The sequence below is a fragment of the Phyllostomus discolor genome, chromosome 11 (genome assembly GCF_004126475.2).
Source record: "Phyllostomus discolor isolate MPI-MPIP mPhyDis1 chromosome 11, mPhyDis1.pri.v3, whole genome shotgun sequence".
Taxonomy (NCBI): Eukaryota; Metazoa; Chordata; class Mammalia; order Chiroptera; family Phyllostomidae; genus Phyllostomus; species Phyllostomus discolor.
In genome coordinates this window covers 94,432,397-94,454,169 of record NC_040913.2, presented here as the reverse complement: position 1 = coordinate 94,454,169, position 21,773 = coordinate 94,432,397, and the positions used below count along the sequence as shown (strand labels likewise).

At 57.7% G+C, this 21,773-nt stretch overlaps 1 protein-coding gene across 1 annotated transcript in view; it reads right to left on the bottom strand.

Annotated features, from left to right (window-relative positions):
• The window catches only part of LOC114508849 (CUB and sushi domain-containing protein 1), a 416,019-nt gene that overhangs the window by 53,971 nt on the left and 340,275 nt on the right, over window positions 1–21,773 (bottom strand). Inside the window, exons 43-52 of the mRNA XM_036011116.1 lie at window positions 18,078–18,266; window positions 13,750–13,927; window positions 12,004–12,149; window positions 11,390–11,470; window positions 10,353–10,466; window positions 8,972–9,160; window positions 4,657–4,803; window positions 2,343–2,531; window positions 2,113–2,198; window positions 1,222–1,437 (exon numbers count right to left, since the gene is read on the bottom strand). Coding sequence (XP_035867009.1) covers window positions 1,222–1,437; window positions 2,113–2,198; window positions 2,343–2,531; window positions 4,657–4,803; window positions 8,972–9,160; window positions 10,353–10,466; window positions 11,390–11,470; window positions 12,004–12,149; window positions 13,750–13,927; window positions 18,078–18,266 — 1,535 coding nt within the window. The remainder of the gene's footprint in view (window positions 1–1,221; window positions 1,438–2,112; window positions 2,199–2,342; window positions 2,532–4,656; window positions 4,804–8,971; window positions 9,161–10,352; window positions 10,467–11,389; window positions 11,471–12,003; window positions 12,150–13,749; window positions 13,928–18,077; window positions 18,267–21,773) is intronic.

Below are 21,773 nucleotides of genomic sequence, written 5' to 3'. Positions count from 1 at the left end.
CAGCTGCCCCCCCCGATGCAGCCCTCTCCCACTCCCTCCGCCTGTCCGCATCCTCTGTCCCAGCCCCGCAGTGCGTATCAGCAGGGCGCAGGCCACTGGCCACGGCTCCATCTTCACGTTCAGCTTCAGGAGCAGAAGCTCATCATGCGCTCGTGAGAAATCATTTCTCTGATTCTTCAGAGCCGGCAAATCGCGAGCAAAGCACAAACAACAAAGTCAGCTTCCAGCCGGAGCCGCGGCTCTGCCCCAACCTCTGGCTCTGAGGGGCAGGGCTTCAGAGCAGAGAGCTGTGCCCTCCACAGGGGGCCGCCCGACAGCCGTGCGCCCCATGTCCCCCCGGCTCCCTGGGCCTCTGCGCCGGAGCAGGAACCCTCGGCTCCTCCAGACGAGAGAGATGGGTGTCCCGACAGCGGGACAGCCGCTGGTGAGGTCCTCCTGCTCTGCGGCAGGAAACGGAGCCATGAGGACAGGAGGTGCGCCCGGCTTTTATCCAGAGTGTGAAAACGGACTCAGGCTTCTGAGGGAAGCAATTCACAAAGGTCAGGCAAAGCCGGGGGGAGAACCACCCGAAGTTCCCTGGAGCCGATACACTGCGTCTCGCCCCCTACGTTCTGTCACTCACAGGCGAGCATCAGCGTAGCCTCCTGTTTATTTGAGTCCCGTCCGGAATCTTCCAGATGCTGGTTACGAACCATCCCTGTGGGGGACGCACTGTTCTGGGAGGGGGTGGCCTGGGGGGTGACTCGGCTCAGCCCTGTGTGCTCCGCCAGAGCCTGGTGGGTTTCCGTCTCTCGCGAGTGCGGGGGGGTCGGAATTTCCCCCCCATCGGTGTCGCTCGTCTCCAGGTGACGTGTGGGGCAGTGGGGGGGCTGCTCACCACCTCCTTCTCCCAGGTCCTCAGGCCCAAACCACACGGATCTCAGAGGGACACGTTATTTGTTTGTTTTTGTTTGTTTGGTGCACGGATTCCCAGGGAGGGGTCCTTTTGCTCAGCGTCCAGTAACTTCCGGGGAGGCGTCGGGAGGAGGCGAGGGAGGTCAGCGGTCGAGCACAACACTCCGGGCTTCTTCCTGCGACTCCTTCTCCTGTCTCCCTTGAAGTGCCACCTCTCCTTTCGGCTGACGCCTTCCTGAAGCCCTGGCGTTCCCGGAAGAGGGACTCCCACCTGCCTGGACTGTCCCTGGCCGCACGTCCCTCAGCATGAGGGTCTCTTCCCGGTACCTTCCTGGGCTGGCCCCCCGAGAGCACACTCCGTCCCCCGGACTCTGTGGCGGGAGCCGCCCCCAGGGGCGTCGGGAGTGCCCACCCGTCCTGCTCCCACCTGCTTTCCTGGGGCAGGTGCCTGTTCAGGCCACTGCTTTCGCCACTGGCGCCCTGTCCCCGGGGCCCCGGGGACACCTGGGCACCCCCGCAGGGCTGCTCTCGGAGCAGGCGGCTCTACGCCACAGGCAGAGTCACGGAGCGTTTAAAGAAAATGAGAAGCAATTTTTCTCTTGAAACAAAAAATACGTTTGTCTCAAAAGAAAAAAAACCCATCATTCCTAATGAAACAAGCACATCAGACCTGCTTGTTCATCTGCCGTTAGAGCAGAATTTCTGGAGGAAGGACCTGAACACCGTAAGCCCGGCGTCGGGCCCCTCCCTGCGGGTCAGGCGTGCGCGGTGCCTGGGGCAGACCCGGCTGCTGCCGTCTGACCATGGAGGGGGAGGAAGGAAGCCGCTGGGGGAGGCTCTGTTTATAAACCGCCACCAGCTTCCAACAGCCAGCACCTGTCCTGACGAACAGAAACCTCAGTAAGGCAACACCACGAGAACGTCCCCGCCCCAAAGAACTCCGATGAGAAGTTAAAACGCCATCCTGGAAAACCTGGTTTTTACGCATATGAAAGAAAGAATGTAAAAAAGACATAAAACACGAAAATCAACTCGAACAAGCCCTGGATTTAAAAGACCGAAAGAAAATGAAACGTGCAGGATAAGGCTCAAACAATGCGTTTTTACAGCGAAATAAGGAAAGTCGGTATTAGTAACTGAGTTTTTAAATAACTTCAACTGCCTAGAAAAGTTAGTTTGACTCTAAATTAGAGAACACGTTCTTTTTTTTTTTTTTACTTCAAAGCGCAACGCCGGCGCGTGGGAGAAGTCCGCCCGCACCCCGTGACCGGCCAGCGACTTCCGAGCGCCGGCCGCAGAGCCGTCTGCAGGGTCGGTGGAGGGTTCGCAGACGCACGGTCGCATTTTCCTGACCTTCCTCGCGCGGCCAGGGCTCCGGGGCCGCGGAGCGTGCGCGCGCTCGCGCTCGGAGCGGGAAGAGCGAACCGGAGGACCCCCGCACCACTCACCCTGGCACAGGGGCGCCGGCGCGTCCCACTGGTGCACGCCCCCGGGGCTCCGCCGGCAGGTGGCGTTGCCGCTGCCCACGAGCCGGTACCCGGGCTTGCAGAAGTACTGCACGCGGCTCCCGGGCGTCCCCGCCGTCCGGTTCGCCACGCCGCCGTTGCGCAGGGAGTGGGCCAGGCTGCAGTAGGGCGCTGCGGGCACGGAAACACAGACGGGTCAGAGCAGACACAACCGGAACAGCGCGGACCGATCCTCGGGGCGGGGCGTTCCCCCCGCCTCGGTGAGGGGGCGGCGAGTGGACCCCCCCGTCGTGTAAGCAGTGAGAAACCGGTGACGGTGTGTGAGCCTGCGGTGCGACGTCTCCCCGGACGCCCCAGGCCGGGAGGACGTGGGGCCGCGGGAGTCTCACTTCCCACTGGGGGGGTGGGGGGCATGCGGATGGGCGACCCCCCCCCCCCAGGGCGGTGGGAGGTCTCCTCACAAAGCCAGACCTGCTCCTGCGTGGGGTCCACGCCCCTGCTGCTGGGTGCTCACCCAGAGGGACGGAAAACCACGTCCCCACAGAGACCCGCACATGGGTGTGCACAGCAGCTCCGCCCGGAGCGGCCACAGCTCGGAAACAACCAGACGCCCGTCAGTGAGTGCCGGACAGACAAACCACAGTCCCTGCAGACAGCGGGATGGTGTTGGCACTGAGAACAGAGCAGCTCTGGAGCCGGGAAGAGACGTGGGGGAACCTGACATGCGTGTGGCCGAGTGAAGGAGCCGGTCTGGAGAGGCCACACACTGTGTGAGCCCAGCCCCGGGACGTCCTGGAGAAGGCGAGACTGTGGGGACAGGGACAGGTCGGGGGTTCTCATGGGGGTGGGGGGAGGGGTGCACAGGGGAGCCCAGAGGGTCTGGGGCAGCGAGTCTGCTCTGTGGGATGCTATGATGGTGGACACGTGTCATTACACACTTGTGGGAAACCTCTGTACCTTTCAGTTTCGTGGTGAACCTTGCACATCTCTGAGAAAGCAGGTGTCACAGAGAACAAAGAGCACACAGAAACACCCAGAGCCAACAGTCCAGCCTCTCACCTTCCAGTTGGGGTTACCTGCCACTGCTCGTTAATGCAATGGCAGAAGCCTGACTTTCTGGGGAAAATACTGGTTTTTAAAAAAATTCTTTTATTTATTTATTTTCAGAGAGGAGAAGGGAGGGAGAAAGAGAGAGAGAGAGTAGCATCAATGTGTGGTTGCTTCTTGTGCGCCCCCTACTGGGGACCTGGCCCGCAACCTAGGCCTGTGCCCTGACGGGGGATCGAACTGGTGACCCTTTGGTTCACAGGCCGGCACTCAATCCACTGAGCCACAGCAGCCGGTGCTCTGATGAAACATTGTACAGAAGTGCACGGAAGGGCCGTGTGGGGGTCTCTACTGGTCTCTGCGAGGCTGGCCCCCCCTCACAGGAGCTCCTGAGTCTCGGGATGAGAAATGCGGAGCCACCGCCCTGGGCTCCAAGTCGGAGACCAAACAACTCTCAGCAGGAGGAAGACGCATCATCTCGATGGAGAAAAGTGGGGGGTGTGGCACGTCACAGTCAGGGCCATAGCGCCCTCCGTGCCGTGGTCGCTGAGTGGGCCTGGTGGCGAACTGCACGGCGATGTGGGCGCTACGGTTCCTGTTCAGCTCTGGGGCCTGGGCAGACCTCTGAAGGGAATGCACCGCTGCAGGCCCGTGAAAATCTCGCCGTAGCTTTCGTCATCCGCGTTGGGGGGATTTTTTTTTTAATAAGAAACAAGAATATGCTGAAATAACAGTCTCACACAGAACATCAGGCAGTGAGGACATTTGGGGGCTCCGATAGTACTGACAGGTGTACACGGGAACCAACGTGCCACATGTCGTTTATACCGTGTCTGCGTACCATGTAAGGAGGCACGCAGGCGGCTGATCCGTGAGAAGACCAAATATCGATAGTCATTGTTATCACTTGTAAAACTAACAGCACGATGACTATGTCTTCCTGCTCGTTCCCTTAGCATTTCGACATATTTTGAATTTAATTTATGCAATTATATCTCGGGGGGAATGTCTTTGCTTCCCATGATCTGCAAGTCAGCGGTGTATGATGTGAACGATACACTTTTAAGTTATCCATCAATGGCTGATTTCCCCTAAATTCACGGAGAAGTACCACTCGGAGAGTTTCCCGTCTTACCATTTCCACCGTGGTTTACCGTCCACCTCTGAAGCTTAGACTTACGTCGTGCACACCTACCGACCCGTTTGATGCGACGAGGCTCACGTCCGCCAGGACGTCAGCCCCACTCACCTGCGTAGCGGATCCTGAAGCCTCTCTTGCTGGTGGCGTGGTCGGTGGACCAGCGGAGGAACAGCTGGCTGCCGCGGCTGGTGAAGTTCAGCGGCTCCGTGTGGTTCCCGCTCAGGACCACCAGCAGGGGGCTCTGCCCCGAGGGCCCTGCCGGAAACCAAGAAGAGCAACGCTCAGCGGGCGAGCGCCGCAGGCAGACACGTCGTAGCTTTTTGTTGCTTCGGAGCGTCAACGTACAACACGCAGCAGCGATTTGTTTCCAAGGTGAAGAAAAGAAACAACCGGTGCATATCGCAGCAATTGCACTTCCTGATGAAAATAACCACCCAGGGCAGTGTCGGGTGCTCACACTATTACCAGCATCATGCTTACGTCCAATGAACCTTATTTATAAAGCAGTAGTAACTGAAAAAATAGAAGTAATTTTTATCACCAGTAGCATCCACACCCTTGCGTGGATTTGGAGAAATGGAAGCTTCCGCGAATCCTGGTGGCCCTGCGCACGAACACGGCTGCTCTGGAGGGCACCCCGGACACACCCAGTGAAACCGGAGGGTCAACTCCATCTCTATAAACGACAGCCCATGTGCAGACACGTTATTCGTCCAGCACCACCTGTGTCCCCGCCTTGCTTCTCGTGGCGAAGTTTGGATCCCCACTAGCAGGCAGTCTGGAGTTGTGAATGACATCGGCGAGTGCTACGAGAAAGGGATTCCAGGCAGCACCGGCACCCACCACTGAGGAGACGAACCCGTCTCGGGTGACTCTTAACCTGGCCTACAACCACCGGAGACGTCTGCTCGCAGGTCCGTGCAGAACGGTAGCCGCTGGGTGAGTGTCTGGGGGTCTGCGGTACTCGGCACGTGTGAGTGTGTGTGTGCTCACAGACGGCAGAGGGTGGCACAGGGCAGGTGACGGGGAGGGGGGGGAGCAGGGACAGGCAGGAGCACGGGACACAGTGCTGGCGCCTCTGAGAGAGGTGCAGTGGGAATTGGATGTGGGAGGGTCCCCCGAATCTATCTGTACTCCTGGCTTCCTTGAAACAAAACAAAACCAAAAACAGAGTAAGGTAGATTTAATAAAATCCTAAAATTCATTACACCCAGGAATGAGTTCATACCTACATGTACACTTTTTTTTTAATTTTAAAAAAGTGTTTCGAAACAGCAAATGGAGCCTGTTGTTCACTCTGTTCTGTTCATCGTCATCAGGACTCAGTGTCAGCTCCTGAGAGAAGCCACATATTGAGCTGCTGTCACCTTGCTGGGGTCTCATCTGCTGTCAGTGAACTTGACCCTGGGTCTCATGGTCTGTTAGTGAAATTGACTCATCGCCTCATCTGCTGTCAGCGAACTTGACCTGGGGCCTCGTGAACTGTTAGTGAACTTGGCCCTGGGGGTCCATCTGCTGTTAGTGAACTTGACCTGGCTCTGGTCCGAAAGCCTCACGGCCTGCCTTCACCACGCCGCTCCTGCCCAGCAAACACGTCCTGGGAAGGAGGCTGTGGCCTCGCCAGGTCAAGGGGCACGTCTGCAGGACCATATGGAGACGTCTACCTGGGCCGCCCGTCCGAGAAACTGCAGCTCCCCTCGCGGCGCAAGGCCCGGGCAGAGCGGTGCTGGCGACTTATCTGCAGACGGAGCTGCTACGGGCCAGACTGTGCCCCGTCTCCCTGCCGCCCACGTATGCTGAGGCCCTAACCTTCGACCCTCAGGACCTCAGGATGACTGTCAGGAGACAGGGTCTTCGAAAAGGTCGTTCAGGTTAACCGAGGCCACCAGGGTGGGACCCAGTTCACCCCGGGGCCCTCACAAGCAGAGGCGCAGGGGACGCAGACCCATGCAGAGGGACGCCCGTGTGAGGACACGGGGAAGACGGTGACCACGCACCCAGGAGAGGGGCCTCTGGGGGAGTTAGCCCTGTCCCCCCCGGGTCTCAGCCACCCGTTTCAGAACAGCGGGGAGTAAATGGCTGTGGAGCAAGCGGCCCAGCGGCTGGCTCTGGGATGGCATGGCCCCCGGCATCAGAACCGGATGAGCCCGTGGGAGACGGGGGGTGGTGTTCCGTCACCGCCAGGGCCGGCCGGATGAAACGCTTTTTAAAATGGAAGGTGGTCCCGGGGCCAGCTGGCCCCGGGACAGGGTGGGTGTGTTTTTTTTTTAATTATTTTTTAACTGAGAAACATCTACTGAGGGAACTGTAGGGAGTAAGAGGCTCCTAGACTAACAGAGTTTGAACTCAATACATTCAACGTTTTTTTTTTTGTCCACTCATGAGCTGTAAAAGAGCCCTGGTCTCCCCAAAACAGAGAGAGACACACAGTGAACGCGACATTTGCTGAAACAGAGCTTCCAGCGCCGGGAAAATAGCCCCCTGAGACGCTGACCTTTTGTTTTACAGAAAAATCTTTGAGACGAAAACACAGCCAGTCGCAGAGCTACGATAATTTCGACAGCGACTGCCCTGAAATCGTCTCTCTTGTCTGCTTCGCTGGTGGCTCACCAGGGGTGTGATCTGTCCTTAGTTGGGGGAGATCAGACCTTAAGCACTTAAAGCACAAATCATCGACGACGACTTTCCTCCGGTCCTGAGCGATGCAGGAGAGTGTCGGCTGGGCTCTGGTCCAGCTGAGGTGGACCAGGGGAATGTCCTCAAACGTAAAATAATGACTAAGTAAGTCCCATTACAGACAGCAGGACAGGAACACATGTGCACACAGACACATGCGTGCGCACACGTGCACAGACACACACATGCACGCACACACATCCCCTGCGGTGGGCTGCTCGCCGGGTTTATTTCTCAGACACCCACGTGGCCGCAGAACCGCCCGGCCGGCCCCTCGCTGAAAACAGAGCCCCCTCGGCCCTTGGCTAGTTCACTGTGCCCCTCCGTCCTGAGGACTGGGGGAGCAGCGGCGACAGCCTGCGTGTTAAGGGGCCGCTGCCCCCTCACCCGAGGGGAACACGAGACCCCCGTGGACTCCGTGGGCGGGACTGGGCCCTGTGGGCCCCGAGCTTCCCCGACACACACCCCCCTTCCACCAGGAGGGGGCGCTTCGTGGTTCTCTGGGCACGGCCGAGCCGCCGGCATCACCGCTCTCGCACTTCGGGGCCGTCCTTAGATAAAACTCGGGAGACAGGCAGGGGGCACCAGGATTGTCGGTCCGGCTACCCCGACGGCTGCTGAGTGACCAGCGGGCTGGGGAGCGTGTGTGGTACGCACGGACACGCTGGACGAAGGGACGTCCTGTGTCCCGGGCGGAGTAGGTGAGTGGGACCCTGGAGGGTCCGTCGCCCGGAGACAGTGCCCCTCACGGCTCGTAAACCGTCTGTTCGCCCAGGTCTCCACTGGGTGTTTCTGGGCCTCGGTCGCCCGCGGGGGACTGGGGAGGTGGACCAGGGAGGGCTGCCGGACCCAGACCTCTGAAAGTGAGAGCACTCTCTCCGGCCTCTGTTTCTGGGGACGTGCGTGGAAATGTGACCCCGGCTCGGCGGCTCCTCTCTGGAAGCACACGGACTGAGGCCTGCGGCGTCGCCCGTGCGGGCAGTGTGGCGTCACACGTGCCAGTCAGCAAGGGGCGTGCCAGCGCACACAGAGCCAGTTACAGTGACTGTTTGTTTGCACCGACTTCATTGTAATTTGTATCGAACGCCAGGACGGGTCTGTCACAACACGGGAAACCCTATCATTACGAGCAGCCGTAATTGCACGTTGGTCTCGTTTTCGGGGGTACGATGAAGGAGAAAGCGCATATCGGTTTCACTGCAAATTGACAATTCAATCACACGCTACTTCTCAGGCATAGCACTGCTAAGTGAAAAGCCTTATTAGAATTGTATAAAAATGCATAAGGCTAATTTAAAAAAATATTTCTTAAAGGCTCTATAGCATTTATCATGTAAAAACCTCTGTGAGCCATCATACTTATATATTCATAGTAAAACATTAGATGGAATAAAGTATCAGTATTACCTAAATCTTGAATTCCCCAAAACACCCTCTCAATCTATGTAATTTTTACAGAGAAAAGTTTGGTTCTGGACCCCGCATTAATGGTGAAGCAGAGAAGGTTAAAGCGGGTCTGCACATTTCAGGGCATCCCCTGTATTCTAATCGTTTGAAAGCTGCCACACTCACCGAGTGTTACCGGTTGACAAGGCACCGGGTTTCTGAGGTCGCACAGTGTGACTCATTTCCTGTGGGGGGGATGCCCTTTAACCCAAAACTAGATGCGTGTTCCCGAGCGACAGAAGCGTCCCAAGGGCGCCCTGCCCCGTTCCCCAGGCCGCGGGGGCAGAGGTGGCGAGCTCACCGTCGAACACCTCCAGGGCGTCGAACTGCTTCTCGCTCTGGAAGCTCTCCACGAAGACGGTGATGTTGTAGCCCGGCTCCACCCGGACGGTCCAGGAGCAGGTCTGGGAGTTGAAGTAGTTGCCCGGGTAGCCCGGGCTGAGGATGACCCCCGACGACTCCGTGCGGATGTCGTTGGCTGGGCATTGTGCTGAGGAGGAAAGTGAGAGTCGTCCTTAGCCGGGTGGCGCCGGCCTCCCTGGGCTGGTGTCGGCCCCGTGTGCCCCGGGGAGGGGAAGGTGTGGGTGTTCCTGAGCTCTGGCTGCACTCAGGGCAGGCTGCGGACTCAGCCAGAGGCCACGGGCACTGACCAACAGCAACACTGTGACACCATCCTGTAGCCTACAAGGGGATCACGCAGGTGGAGGGCGTGAGAACAGCAACACTGTGACACCATCCTGTAGCCTACAAGAGAATCTCGCAGGTGGAGGTGTATGAACAGCAACACCGTGACACCGCCCTGTAACCTACAAGAGGATCTCACAGGTGGAGCCTGTGAGAGAACAGCAACACTGTGACACCATCCTGTAGCCTACAAAGGGATCATGCAGGTGGAGGTGTATGAACAGCAACACTGTGACACCGCCCTGTAGCCTACAAGGGGATCACGCAGGTGGAGGTGTATGAACAGCAACACTGTGACACCATCCTGTAGCCTACAAGGGGATCACGCAGGTGGAGCCTGTGAGAGAACAGCAACACTGTGACACCATCCTGTAGCCTACAAGAGGATCATGCAGGTGGAGGTGTATGAACAGCAACACCGTGACACCGCCCTGTAGCCTACAAGGGGATCACGCAGGTGGAGGGCGTGAGAATAGCAACACTGTAACACCATCCTGTAGCCTACAAGGGGATCACGCAGGTGGAGGTGTATGAACAGCAACACTGTGACACCACCCTGTAACCTACAAGGGGATCACGCAGGTGGAGCCTGTGAGAGAATTACACGTGCACCAGGTCTGTCTGGAAAAAGTCCACCCATTACTAACAGAGCAGGAACGGTTTGCACGACGTCCATGTGGCCCGGCAGCCAGGGAGGGTGGACTGGAATGCGCTTGTGTGGACAGTGACGACTTCACTGCACTGGTCAGTGGGGGCGGTAGACGCCAGTGAGTGGGCATGTGCACTGTGTGGCCGCCACATTCACAACGACTGAGCGAGTAGAGCAACGGATCTGCATCAAACTCTGCATTCAGCTCGAACAGTCCTCTGCAGGAGCTGTTCGGAGGACGCAGGAGGCCACGGCTACGGGCAACTGGTGATTGGCAGCTTCCTCGCGACAACGCGTCTCTCAGTCTTCCACACAGGACACAGACACACCTGGCCGAGGGCGCACGTACCTTCGCATGTGGGGGGCGTGCCTTCGAACTGCAGCTGGGCGCGGAGCTTGCAGGTGAGCGTGTCGGCCCCGGACAGCGTGTACCCCGGGTGGCACTGGTAGCGCACGAAGTCGCCTGGAAGAGGCAGAGAGCAGCTGGCGACGGCACTCCTCCGGCCTCGCGCGGGGGCCCAGCCGCGGGGGCCCAGGGCAGACTGCTCCCGAACCCACGCCCGCCCTCGTTATAGACCGTTCGACGGCACGTTGCCATGTCCACCCTTCGTTTACAGAAAGGCCCCCTTAAGCTGAGCCAGCATCTGGGACAGGAACGCCCAGTGCATCGTTGTCCCGTCCCGTCCCCTCCCCTGAGGACGGCGGGGCAGGAAAGCGAAGTGGACATTGGACCTTCAGGCCAATGGACAGAATGGCTTTAACGCTCCAGAGAGGCCTTGGCCTGATGCCCTCCGGTCCCCTCACTCAGCCAGTCTGAGAGTCAGAGGATCGGGGTCCCTGGTTTGACCAGGGGCCTGATGGGGCGGGGTGGGGGGTTCCCAGGGGGTCGGGGGGCCTGTAACGGGGACCGAGGAGCCCTGGTCGCCACGACCTGCACACCTGCCCCAGGGGCCTGACGGGTGTCTGAGGAAACAGGCCGTCATCGTAGGACATGCCCATCGGTCACATCCCGGTGTCCGCGAAAGGCCGGGGTCACCCTCGTCATTACTGTGGCCACGGGTGACGGAGTTCTAGTCTGCGGTCCTGTGGCCCTAACTCAACACACGGATCTGGTTCCTCGGAAAACGTTACCCAGAGAAAAAAGCGTGACCTCTGGGGAGGCGTGCTCAACGTGAAATCCCAACTTCTCCTGACAGGAACCAGAAGTCACGGGCAGGAGAAAGGGGCATGCATCTGCCCGGCACGTGAGCTCTTCCTGCAGCCGCCGCAGGGGCCGCAGGGCAGTTTCTGACCAGTGCCCCTCCCACAACCGACCCCGTCCCGGCCGGGTGGGGAGGGGGCGGGGAGTGAAGCCCCCGAACTCCCTCGTGGTGAGAATCTCGTTACCGATTTCAAAGTCCTCGTCCTCCACCAGCATCTCTGCCTGCGGGACTGCCGGGGGCGGCTGGCACTTCTTGAGCTGGAACGCTGAGCGGTTTATGGGAAAATAAAAATAAAAACACCACACCACAATTACACTTGCTGAATAAACAAGATCTTTAAGGAGGTGTTCTGTCTACACTGTTGTGACGCCCAGGCTCACAAACAGGTCTGCGTTTTTCGGTGAATCATGGTTTTACAAGGTCCTCAGGCACCCACGGCCACAGGACAGTTCAAGGTCTGGGGCATCTGACCTCAAGAAGGAAAGCGTGCGCTTTCTCGACGGGAGCCTGGGTGCGCGGCCCCTCCTGCGAGGGGATTCCGTACGAGTGAGAAACAGCCCGTGGCGGCCTCGCCCCACGTCCACACCAGATGTGACACGGCCTCTGTCTGTGCCCGGGACCCCCGTGGGGGCAGGCCTCCGGAGAGGCGAGGGGCCCCGACACTATTCTCCTAAATCACTTAGCGTTCCTTCTCCAGACCTCTGGGGCCCAGGCGCCCGTCAGAACCGGAGCGAACTCATGCGGAACCCTGCCCCCCCCGCCCCCCCCGCCCCCCGCGGCGGGCGCGAGCCCACTGACCGTGGAAGTTGAGCACGAAAAAGCCGCCGTTGGAGAAGTCGCTGTGGAACTTGAGCAGCACCTGGTTGGTGGAGCTGCGCGCCGTCTCCAGCGCCGTGTTCCCGCTGAAGACGCCGAGCTGCGGGGCGCTCTGGTCGGGGCCGTCCCTGCGGACGGAGACGGGCGGCGTCTGAGCCGGGGATGCCCGCACGGAGCCCACAGAGCCCGCACCCCCGGGCTCCGGGCCTTGCTGCTGAGTTCGTCGACGTCTGACACCTGGATGAAGCCTCACCGTCCACTGGACACTGTGTCGAGACCCGCTGGGATGTGTGTCCAACGTGTGTCCAATGTGTGTCCGCGCCTCCCTCCACAGTGAGCCGTGAGGACCCCCGCCTCCCCCTCCCAGATCCACCGGGCAGTCTGGGGGATTCACGCGGCTGGCGTGTGTTTCGCTTTTGAAGTGGCAGCTTCTCCCGGTCAGCTCACTACTCCAGGGTCTCTGTCCCTCCCGGGCCCGGGTGCGAGGCCCCACACTCCCCTGGAGGCCCCTCTGCGGCCAGGCCAGGCTGCCCGCTTGCCCTCGGAAATAGCCTTTCCCTCCCAGGGGGACCAGGCATGCTGACCAGGATCTGCTCCCGAGACTCTCCTCAGAGCCCCCGGTGACCCCCCGGCTCCTAGGAGGAAGCCCTAAGTCCCCTGTGTCATCTGTAAGGCCCTGGGTGACCGGCTCTGGGTGACCGGCCCTGCTTCCCGGGTGGATGCTGCCTCTCTGGGGGCTCCCCCCACCCCGGCTCAGCCCCCCACACCTGAGATGGTCCAGCCGCCGGGGCCCAGTGCTCTCCTGCCTGCTGCCTTTCCGATCCAGTGTGCAGAACAGCCCTGCCTTCACCACAACCTCACCAACACACACTCACACTCAGTAACATACACTCATACACATGCACTCACACACATACACACACACACACTTGTGCACTGTGCACACATACTCACACACAAATGTCCTCTCACACACTCATACACATGCACACACTTCTGTGCACACATGCACTCATACCCACACACTCACACCCCTTTGCTAACTGGGTTCACTCCTCCGGTGTTCTCGGTCGTTTACCGCAGAAGCACACCCTGGCCCCTCAGATCTGGCCCCTCCACCCCCCACACCCGGTGGTGCCCTCTGCCTGTGCTGGTCACAGGGTCCCAGGGCAACGGCGTCTCCTGTTCCCCCACAACCTCTCGCCTCCGAAGCAAAGGTGGGGAGAGCCGTTCCCACAGGTATGCACACTTAGCTGAGGGGACTCTCAGGGACGCAGGGAGGCCACCCAGGCCCCTGGACAGGGGCAGGAGCTGCAGCCCACGCCGCCCCTGAGCCTGGCTCCGAGCGTCCCCCAACACCCTCCCTTTCCGGGCCCTTCTCCACCTCATTTACGGAGGATGCGGGGAGGGAGGCCACGTGCACACACTCTGCCCAGAGCCCCAGAAGCGGCACCACATTCTCCTGCTGGCGAAGGAGCCTGCCGGCTGCTCTTCCAGCAAAGCAACCGCCCTGAGCTACGTCAGAGGAGTAACCTGGGGACGTGGGGACATGCTCCTGCACTCGGAGCGACGCCGTAGGGACCCACCGCGTGGCGGAACTCAGACGCGTCACCTGACACCCGTTCTCTGTGCCTGCACCCTGGGGTGCCCACGCCCTCCCCCCGGGCAGCCTGGTGCCTCGGTGGCCTGCGAGTGGCCGGGAGGGTGGCCGCGAGGACAGGGCCCTACCAGACGGCGATGTAGTCGTTGACGGCCTCGGTCTGCAGCAGGGTGAAGTTGAGGTAGACCCCGTGGCCCGGGGGCACGCTGAGCAGCCACAGGCAGTCCTTGAGGATGGGGTACTCGTCGGGGAACCCGGGGGAGTAGATGGTGCCGTTCTGCGCCGTCACGTTGTAGCCGCAGGGAGCTGCAGGGGGGCGACGAGAAGGCGGGCCCCGCACCGTCACCCTGAGAAAGGTCGCGCAGGGAAACCCTTCTAGGGCTCTGGAGGCCCTCAGCCGACACGGTCCCACTAAGGAATGACTGCGAAATACCCCCGGGAACTGCCCTGTCAGAATAACCCCCCTCAAGCCTTCAAGCCTCAGGAGGCTGCTGCTTCTGCGCCGTCTGTTTCTCTCAGTGCACTCGCCGACCTGTCACAGCTCCACTGTCAGGACACCCTGGAGGGCGCCTCGGCCCCATGCAATTGAAAAGGAAAAACCTGCAGTGATCGAGTCCCGTGCGGGGCTGACCATCTGGTCAGGGGTCCACCCCACGCGAGGGACTGAGTGGAAGTTACGCATGAAAAGGAAATGATTTTGTTTTAAGTGAGACCTCCGAAGCCTCTTTCAAGTGTCTGAAAGCGGTGTTTTCATCTGCTTGCCGTGAAACACAGGTGTCGTCCCTCCTTCGCGGATCTACATGCGTGGAGGATGGAGATGCACGTGTGTCGGGGACATGTTGCGGGCCCCCTCCAGACCTCACGTGTGCAGCTCCACGAGGCAGTGCATACAGCCCCGCCCACGTTCAGTGAACTCGGGCAGGTCTGGGGCCCCCAGACATTCCCAGCCGCCTTGTCAGTGCTCTCCTCTGTTTACGGGAAACGAAACCACCACCTGCTGCCACCTGCTGCCACCTGCTAGCAGGATAACGTGAGGTGCATTCACTTCTCGTGGGGACACGATACACTGCCACTGCAGGGAAGCAGGCTTTTCTCTTAATTTTACTTTTTAATTTAATTTTAATCACTGTTCAAGTACAGTTTTCTGTCCTTTACTGTCACCCCAGCCCACCCACCCCTGCCTCCCCACCTGCCTCCCATTTCCACCCTCCCCCTAGTTGTTGTCCATGTGTCCTGTATACTTGTTCCTGCAAACCCTTCCCATTCCCCCCTGAAATTCCCTCCCCTCTCCCCTCTGGTCACTGTCAGCCTGTCCTCTATTTCAGTGTCTCTCGTTATATTTCGCTTGTTTCTTTGTTTTGTTGTTTAGGTTCCTGTTAAAGGTGAGATCATGTGGTATTTGTCTCTCACTGCCTGGCTTGTTTCACTCAGCATAATGCTCTCCAGCTCCATCCACGCTGTTGCAAAGGGTAGGAGCTCCTTCATTCTCTCTGCTGCACAGAATTCCACTGTGTAAGGGAAACAGACTTTCTAATCGAACCAAAAGCCAACAGCTGTGCTGTGAGTGTGTGTGGCCGGCACGAATCCTGGGGGTTCCTAAGGACTTGCCACAAAAGATGCAGAGTGTGGGCAGAGTGACCAGGCCAACACGCAGGCAAAGACGGAGAGAAACACTCAGTAACAGTGAGGAAGGGTGAGGAGGAAACAGGGGCGGCGGTCCCTGCCCAGGTAACCGCCCAGGTGCCTGTGAGCCTGCGACAGGGCCTGACCCTGGTGAGTTTGGTGTGAATTCGCCGGAAGAGGGGGCCGCAGAGAAAAGGGGGTGCATTTCTCAGTGTCATTCCCGGTGGGGTCCGGGGTCTGGAGGACATTAGTGGACACCCCACCAGGCAGACAGAGGATGACAGCTGTGACAGAGGGCCACAGAGCCCCTGGCAGAGCCCCTTGGTGGCCCTGAGGATGTCACACCGTCACACTTCTCCCCCGGCTGCACCTCAGGCAATCGCTCACCCTGCCTGTTCTCCTATCCGCCCCACCCCCCACCGCCACTCCAGGGTGAGTGGGTCTCCGCCCAGCAGACACCCGACAGACCCCCCAGTGTCTGAACACCTGGGGGAGATGATTTTCTGTGTTTATCAACCACCTTGGCAAACCTTCATTTTAAGAGTATGCACATCGTATCCTGTCCTTGGCTGCTTGGACTTCTCATATCAGTTACACAACTGAGTTGTCTTCTGCTTGTAAAATCTGTCCCTTGAAAAGGCGCTGGGGACACCCCACCTGCAGCAGGTTGTCTGGGGGTTACCTGTCCCTGGGGCTCCGCACCGAAGGTGCTGGCGCATTTTAAGGGGAGGTGTCCCAGGACAGGGGTAAACTTTTTAAAAGACCTTAAAAGGGTAGCTACACAAATATTTCAGTGATAAACGGCTAATCAGGTCAATAACATATCTGAAAATTTTGAGTTACATTTGTAAGCATAGATATCTATTTAATTATCAAATTACATGTAGTAACTCGATAAACCACAGTCTTTTAAACCACACTCTAATAATTATAACCCATTTTTTTAAACAACCCATTTTTTAAAACAGCCGTGGCTTCTGCCCTGGCTGGCGTAGCTCAGTGGATTGAGCACGGGCTGCGAACCAAAGTGTCACAGGTTCGATTTCCAGTCAGGGTACATGCCTGGGTTGCAGGCCATGACCCCCAGCAACCACACATTGATGTTTCTCTCTCTTTCTCACTCCCTTCCCTCTCTAAACAAAAATAAAAATAAATCTTTAAAGAAAAACAGCCGTGGCTTCTGTATAATTATAAGTTCCTGGCAAAATTAATAAAGTCTTGAATTTCTCATCACTTTCAGACACCCTCTTTTATGTACTTATTTTGAAGACATCATGTCTGACGCACTGTCAGAACACGGCGTCGCCTCTAAGCTGCATCAGAAAAGGTACATTTAGTTGTCTTCACGCTGGTGAACTAAGGCTGAGCCAGCAATGATTTCCGCATTGCAAAACTGGATTTGAAAGAGCAATGAAATCTAATTAAATGCTTAATGCTATTTTTTTATATGAAACCAAGAAGTATTCCATCTACGTATGAATACAAAGGATCTGGTAAAAATTGCAAAAATATTAATCCTGACAAGTCAAGTAATTTATACATATAAATATATGAATTTTAAAACGGAAAATGGTATGAAAGTTTTTTTGAGTGTTTTGATGAAAAAACACTGGATATGCAACTGCTATTCAGAGTTTTATACAATAATTTTAAAATGCTATTTTACATTTGCATTGAATCACACTATTAGTGACTTTTACATTATTAAGTTTGTATTAGGCTAACGTAATCTTAAAAATACAGCTGGAATTCCCTTATAGTTATTTCCATAATGGTATAGGGTGAAAAATACAGATGAAAACACGATTTAAAGAGTTCACTGATATGCTTTGCTTTTTCTCCCTCCTTCAGTCAAAATTAAAACACAGCCAGACGCCAGTCCCGTTCTTGCTGCTGGACATAGATGTTCAGCATGTCAAAGGTCGCCTGAGTTGGCCTTGTCATTCAAAGCTCCTGTATGTATGATGTTGGAACACCTGGTTTACAGCAGCTTTTCTGTGTGATGTGCATGCTTCCTAAACAAAGTCCTCCATCTATTTATTTTAACTGGATGTTGCAAAAGTCCCCAGCGATGGTGAGAGTCGGCAGCCAGGCACGAGCTGCGGAGCAGTGACCCCCGCTCACAGCCGGGAGGCCCGCCCACGGCGGGGGGGGGCTGTCTGCAAGCCCAGCCTGACTCCTGCCCCCGGAACCCATCAGCCCGAGCGCACAGCTGCCTGGCACTACCGTCTCCCCACGGGGCTCCCGCACACCGCCCTGGCCCCCACCGTTTCTCCTGCCTGCTGAGGACAGCCTCTGCCTCCTAGTCTCCCAGCAGGGTGCGCGCCTTGGACCCCGCCAGGAACAGAAACCGGCACTCCCAAACGCAGAAGCAAGGTGCTGTTGCGGGGGGAGGTCGGCGGCAAAAACACCCAGGTAAGGATAATAAGACGCTTCCCACCTCTAACCCCTCAGTCCCGCGGAGCCACCGTGGGGCCACCCCGCCCTCCCACCGGACGCCCCTTGCTTCCCGAGCAAACTCTGTCTTCTGTGCCCGAAACCCCCTGGCACTGCCTGCTGGTGTCTGGTTTGGCCCAACAAATCTTTGCACTTATCATTTTGACATCCTTGCAATTTCCTTGAGGGCAAAGGCTATCGATTCATCTTTTTGTTTTCAGTTTACCCCGGCATAGGACGGAGCCCCGGACATTAAGCAGGAGGAGCCTCACATCCCTGGGTCCCGACACACGTCTGTGGATCGAACCAGCGACTCCCGGGCCGCGCCCCTTGAACACGGAACATGCCGTCCCGCTCGAGGAAGCCCCACTGCGCCCGGGGAGAGCGGCCCACCTACCGTCACACCTGGGGAAAGGGTGGTTCCAGTCTCGGTTGGTCCCGTGCTGGCAGGTGAGCACCGGGTGGCCGGTGAGCACGTACCCGGGGTAGCACTCGAAGGAGATGGACTGGCCCACGCTGAAGTCGGAGTTGACCACGTACCCGTTCTGGAAGGGCGGGGGGTCCGGGCAGTTCTGCAGCTCGTAGGCTGGAACAGACACACAGAGCGGAGCGCGTGAACGACCCGGCGGGGGGCGTGGGGGGGGGCTGGGAGTGGGAGCAGGGGCGTGGCTGCATTCAGCTTCTTCGGGGGAACGAAGTTCGGGGTCAGTTTTGGAAGAACACGTCCTCCAGGGCCGCCAGGCGCCGCACTAAGACAGACAACAGGTATCATCAGTAAAGGGGTGAGAGCGCTCTGCCTTTCACGCTTCCTGTGCCTTTAGAAGTGACGTCACCCCCTCCCCAAACACCCCCGGCAGCGTGCGCCGTGGAAGGACGTGCATGCCGCGGAGTTGACAAAGAAGGGGGCGGAGGTGGGTGGTGAGAAGATCGGGGTGCACCGTCCCCCTCCACCGAGAAAATGTCGCTCCAGCGCTCCGGTCTCCGTGCTTCTCACGGGCGGCTGCTGTTTCGTCTTGTTCATTTTAGTTACTGTTCCAGAGAGACATTTATCCCGTTTTCTTCATTTTTTTTAATTGTAGAATCGGGGGCTGGAGGGAAAATGGTGAAGGGGTTAAGACGTGCGTCTTGGTGGCTGCAAAACAGTCGCTGGATGTAATCACAGCACAGGGAGTGTAATCAATAACTTTCCAATAAGGATGTGGAGAGCCGGTGGGGACTGGGCATGTCGGGGGGACACTTGGTACAGGGTGTGACGGGCTCACCCCCGTGCCATGCGCCCGAAACCAGCACAGGGTCACACTGGGTGCCGACTGAGAAACTGAGAGAGAGGGTTGAAGAACAAGCTGTGGAATCCCGTTACAGTGGGAACTGGTATGCGCACACTCTTTACGTAACAGACAGTTACTGTACTTGGCGTGTTCCTGAGAAGAAGCTCCCGGTAGGATGGTGGGCAGCAGACTGTGTGGTTCACAGGTGGTTAGTAAAGGTTAACTAGTCTGTGAACTAGGTGTCGCCTCCAGGTGCCATCAACCATTTTACAACCAGGTGAGCCCCGCCCAGCGACACCCTCAGCTGCTGGGGTGCAGGGCGAGGCCCCCAAGAGGGAGGAGCCCCCCAGGCAGCACTGGCCCTCTGCCGGGCCTTGCTCTCACAGTACGGACTGGGAGTCACCCTGCTCCCTGACAAAGCCACACAGCGGAGGCCCCACCCCAGGTGCGGGGCTCAGTGTCCACCGGCCACGCGCCCCTGCGGAGAGCAGGCCCAGACCTGGGCCCATGGGGCCGTGGACTGAAGGTGTGAGCTGGCGCCGGGGAGACCACCTGCCCGTGGTCCGGTCTGTTGGGCACCACCGGGGTGAGCGTCTGACTCTGAAATCCCTAAGTGAGTGAGTGCTGGGAAGTCACGCGGTCTGCGACTCGTGTGGGCGGGTCCCAGAGTGTTGGACCGTCTGTCTCTGCAGTGGTCACACGGAGGGAAGGGGCGAGCGAGGACGGCGGTGACGAAGAGACAGGGGGGCATGGCAGCGGGTGCACAAGTGGCTGGGCACGCGGGAGCGTGTGGGGCGGGCCGGTCGGGGGGGGTGGAGACTGGGGGGCGGGTGCCTGGTGTGCACCCACGCAGCCTGATCAGACCAGCAGGGGTGTCTGTCTCTCACACACTTCCTCCTCCCTCTGTGGCTGAGCAGGTAACCCTGACCTGAGCTTGTCGGCTTCAAGCAATTGTGCTTTACAGGCCAAGAGAGACAAAGAAAGAGGCAGCGGCAGTGAGGGCGGGGAGGGAGGGAGATAAATACTCAGTTTCTCCAAAGATCAAGTACGAAAAACAAAAGAGTGAAGAAAGCCACTAAAATTCTCCATACGCTGCAACTTCAGGAATATTGTTTAAAAAACATCTAAGTACCGCAGTAAGCACACACCAACGCCCCGGGAGTAGGCTGGTGCACGGACCCCGGTCCTTCCGGCACAGCCTGGGTTCTCAGGTGGGAAGGTGCCCGTCACCCAGATCTGCCGGCCGCGGGCAGCACCTGCGTCGGAGTTCAGGTGACCAGTGCGCGCAGGGACAGCCCGTGGGGGGTTCACGGCTCCCCTGTCTCTCACCCGAGATGCCCTGGGGCTCACAGCTCACGAGTTGGCGCCTGTCTTCACCTCTCATCCGCGCTCCGGTTTGAGAGTTAGAAATCGGGTACATGAACTTGGTTTCATTTAACATGTTCTCGACCTTCACCGCACAAGCTCTGAAGCCGTTGAACGGCCAGACAGCTCCGTCTGCCCATCCCGTGCCTGACCTTCAAGGGGCCGTAAATGAGCGACCAGGTTTGGTGATGAGGCGCTCAGCACGGCCTCGCGGAGAGTGACGGGAGTTTCCTGGGTGATTTATGCCTCGTCTCCAGAGCCGCTCACCACGCGCTGAGCTTCCCTGTCAGTCTCGAGTGGAGCCTGGGGCTGTGGCAGGGACAGGCAGTCACAGTGGTGCCTCTCCACCCACGTGCAGATTCTGTGAGATGCCAAGCCGCCTAAGGAAGTGCAAGTGCCACCCGGCCGGCAGTGAGCGGCCTCACCTGAGACAGAAGCTCTCCTTCTGTCTCACTTTGCTCATTTCCACATCTCCCCGTTGCAGCAGACTCATTTCCTGGGATAAAAGTATTTTGTTCGGGGTTTTTAAAAAAAACGTGGATACTGAACAAGAGTCAGGTGTCAGGTAAATAAAACATTCACTCGGCCAGCCGAAGGCCCGGTCAGGGTGAGCACGCCCCCGTCCAGATGCCTGAGGGTGGAGCCAGGTGCCCGGTGATGGGAGGGGCCACAGCCTCCGGAGGCGACAGGAAGCTCCAGAGGCCAGAGGGGCCGTCCTCACTCCGACCTGTCAGGGACCGTCCAGTGAGCAGGCCGCGTAGCTCCAGGCTTCGTCGTTGCAGGAGAGGAAAGGAAAGCAGATCTGTGGTACTTCGAGGATTGTGTGAAACCTAATTCCAAAAATTGACAATTTGGAAAACATGAATGTTTGGCTAACCGATCACAGTAACGGTGTGACCTCTGGCCTGGATGATTCCTGCATAGGCCTAGGTTTTCTCAGGCCATTTTTAAATATTTAATGAACCTGTGACTTTGGAACTATGTAGACACGGCCTTAGGAGCCCTGTCTGAAGAATATCAAGAGAAGTAAAACAACAACAACAAAATACACTTTTTTAAAACTATGGAGGTTAAATATTGTGTAATATAAAAATACAGTCTCAAAACTACATGGCAAACAATGTCCTCATGAATTTTCTTCCTCATCATATTTTTATTGTTATTTCAGATGTGAGTACTAAGTTCTTGAATTTTTTAAATTACTTTTAAAAATTAGCTTATTTCCCAGTTACAGCGGACCTGCTAGCTTGCATTGGTTTCAGGCGCACGACACGTGGTTAGACGTTTCCGAGCCGTAGGAAGTGCTCCCCCCACGGGGGTTTTTACTCGACTTCTGCAGTGTCAGTGAGGAAAGAAAAGTCAAACCTTGAATACGGTATTAAGGTGTTCAAAATGGGGGAGACTTCTCCCGAGTTCTCCGGGTCAGCTGCGGGTGACCACTTACGTGGCAGCTTGTGGTT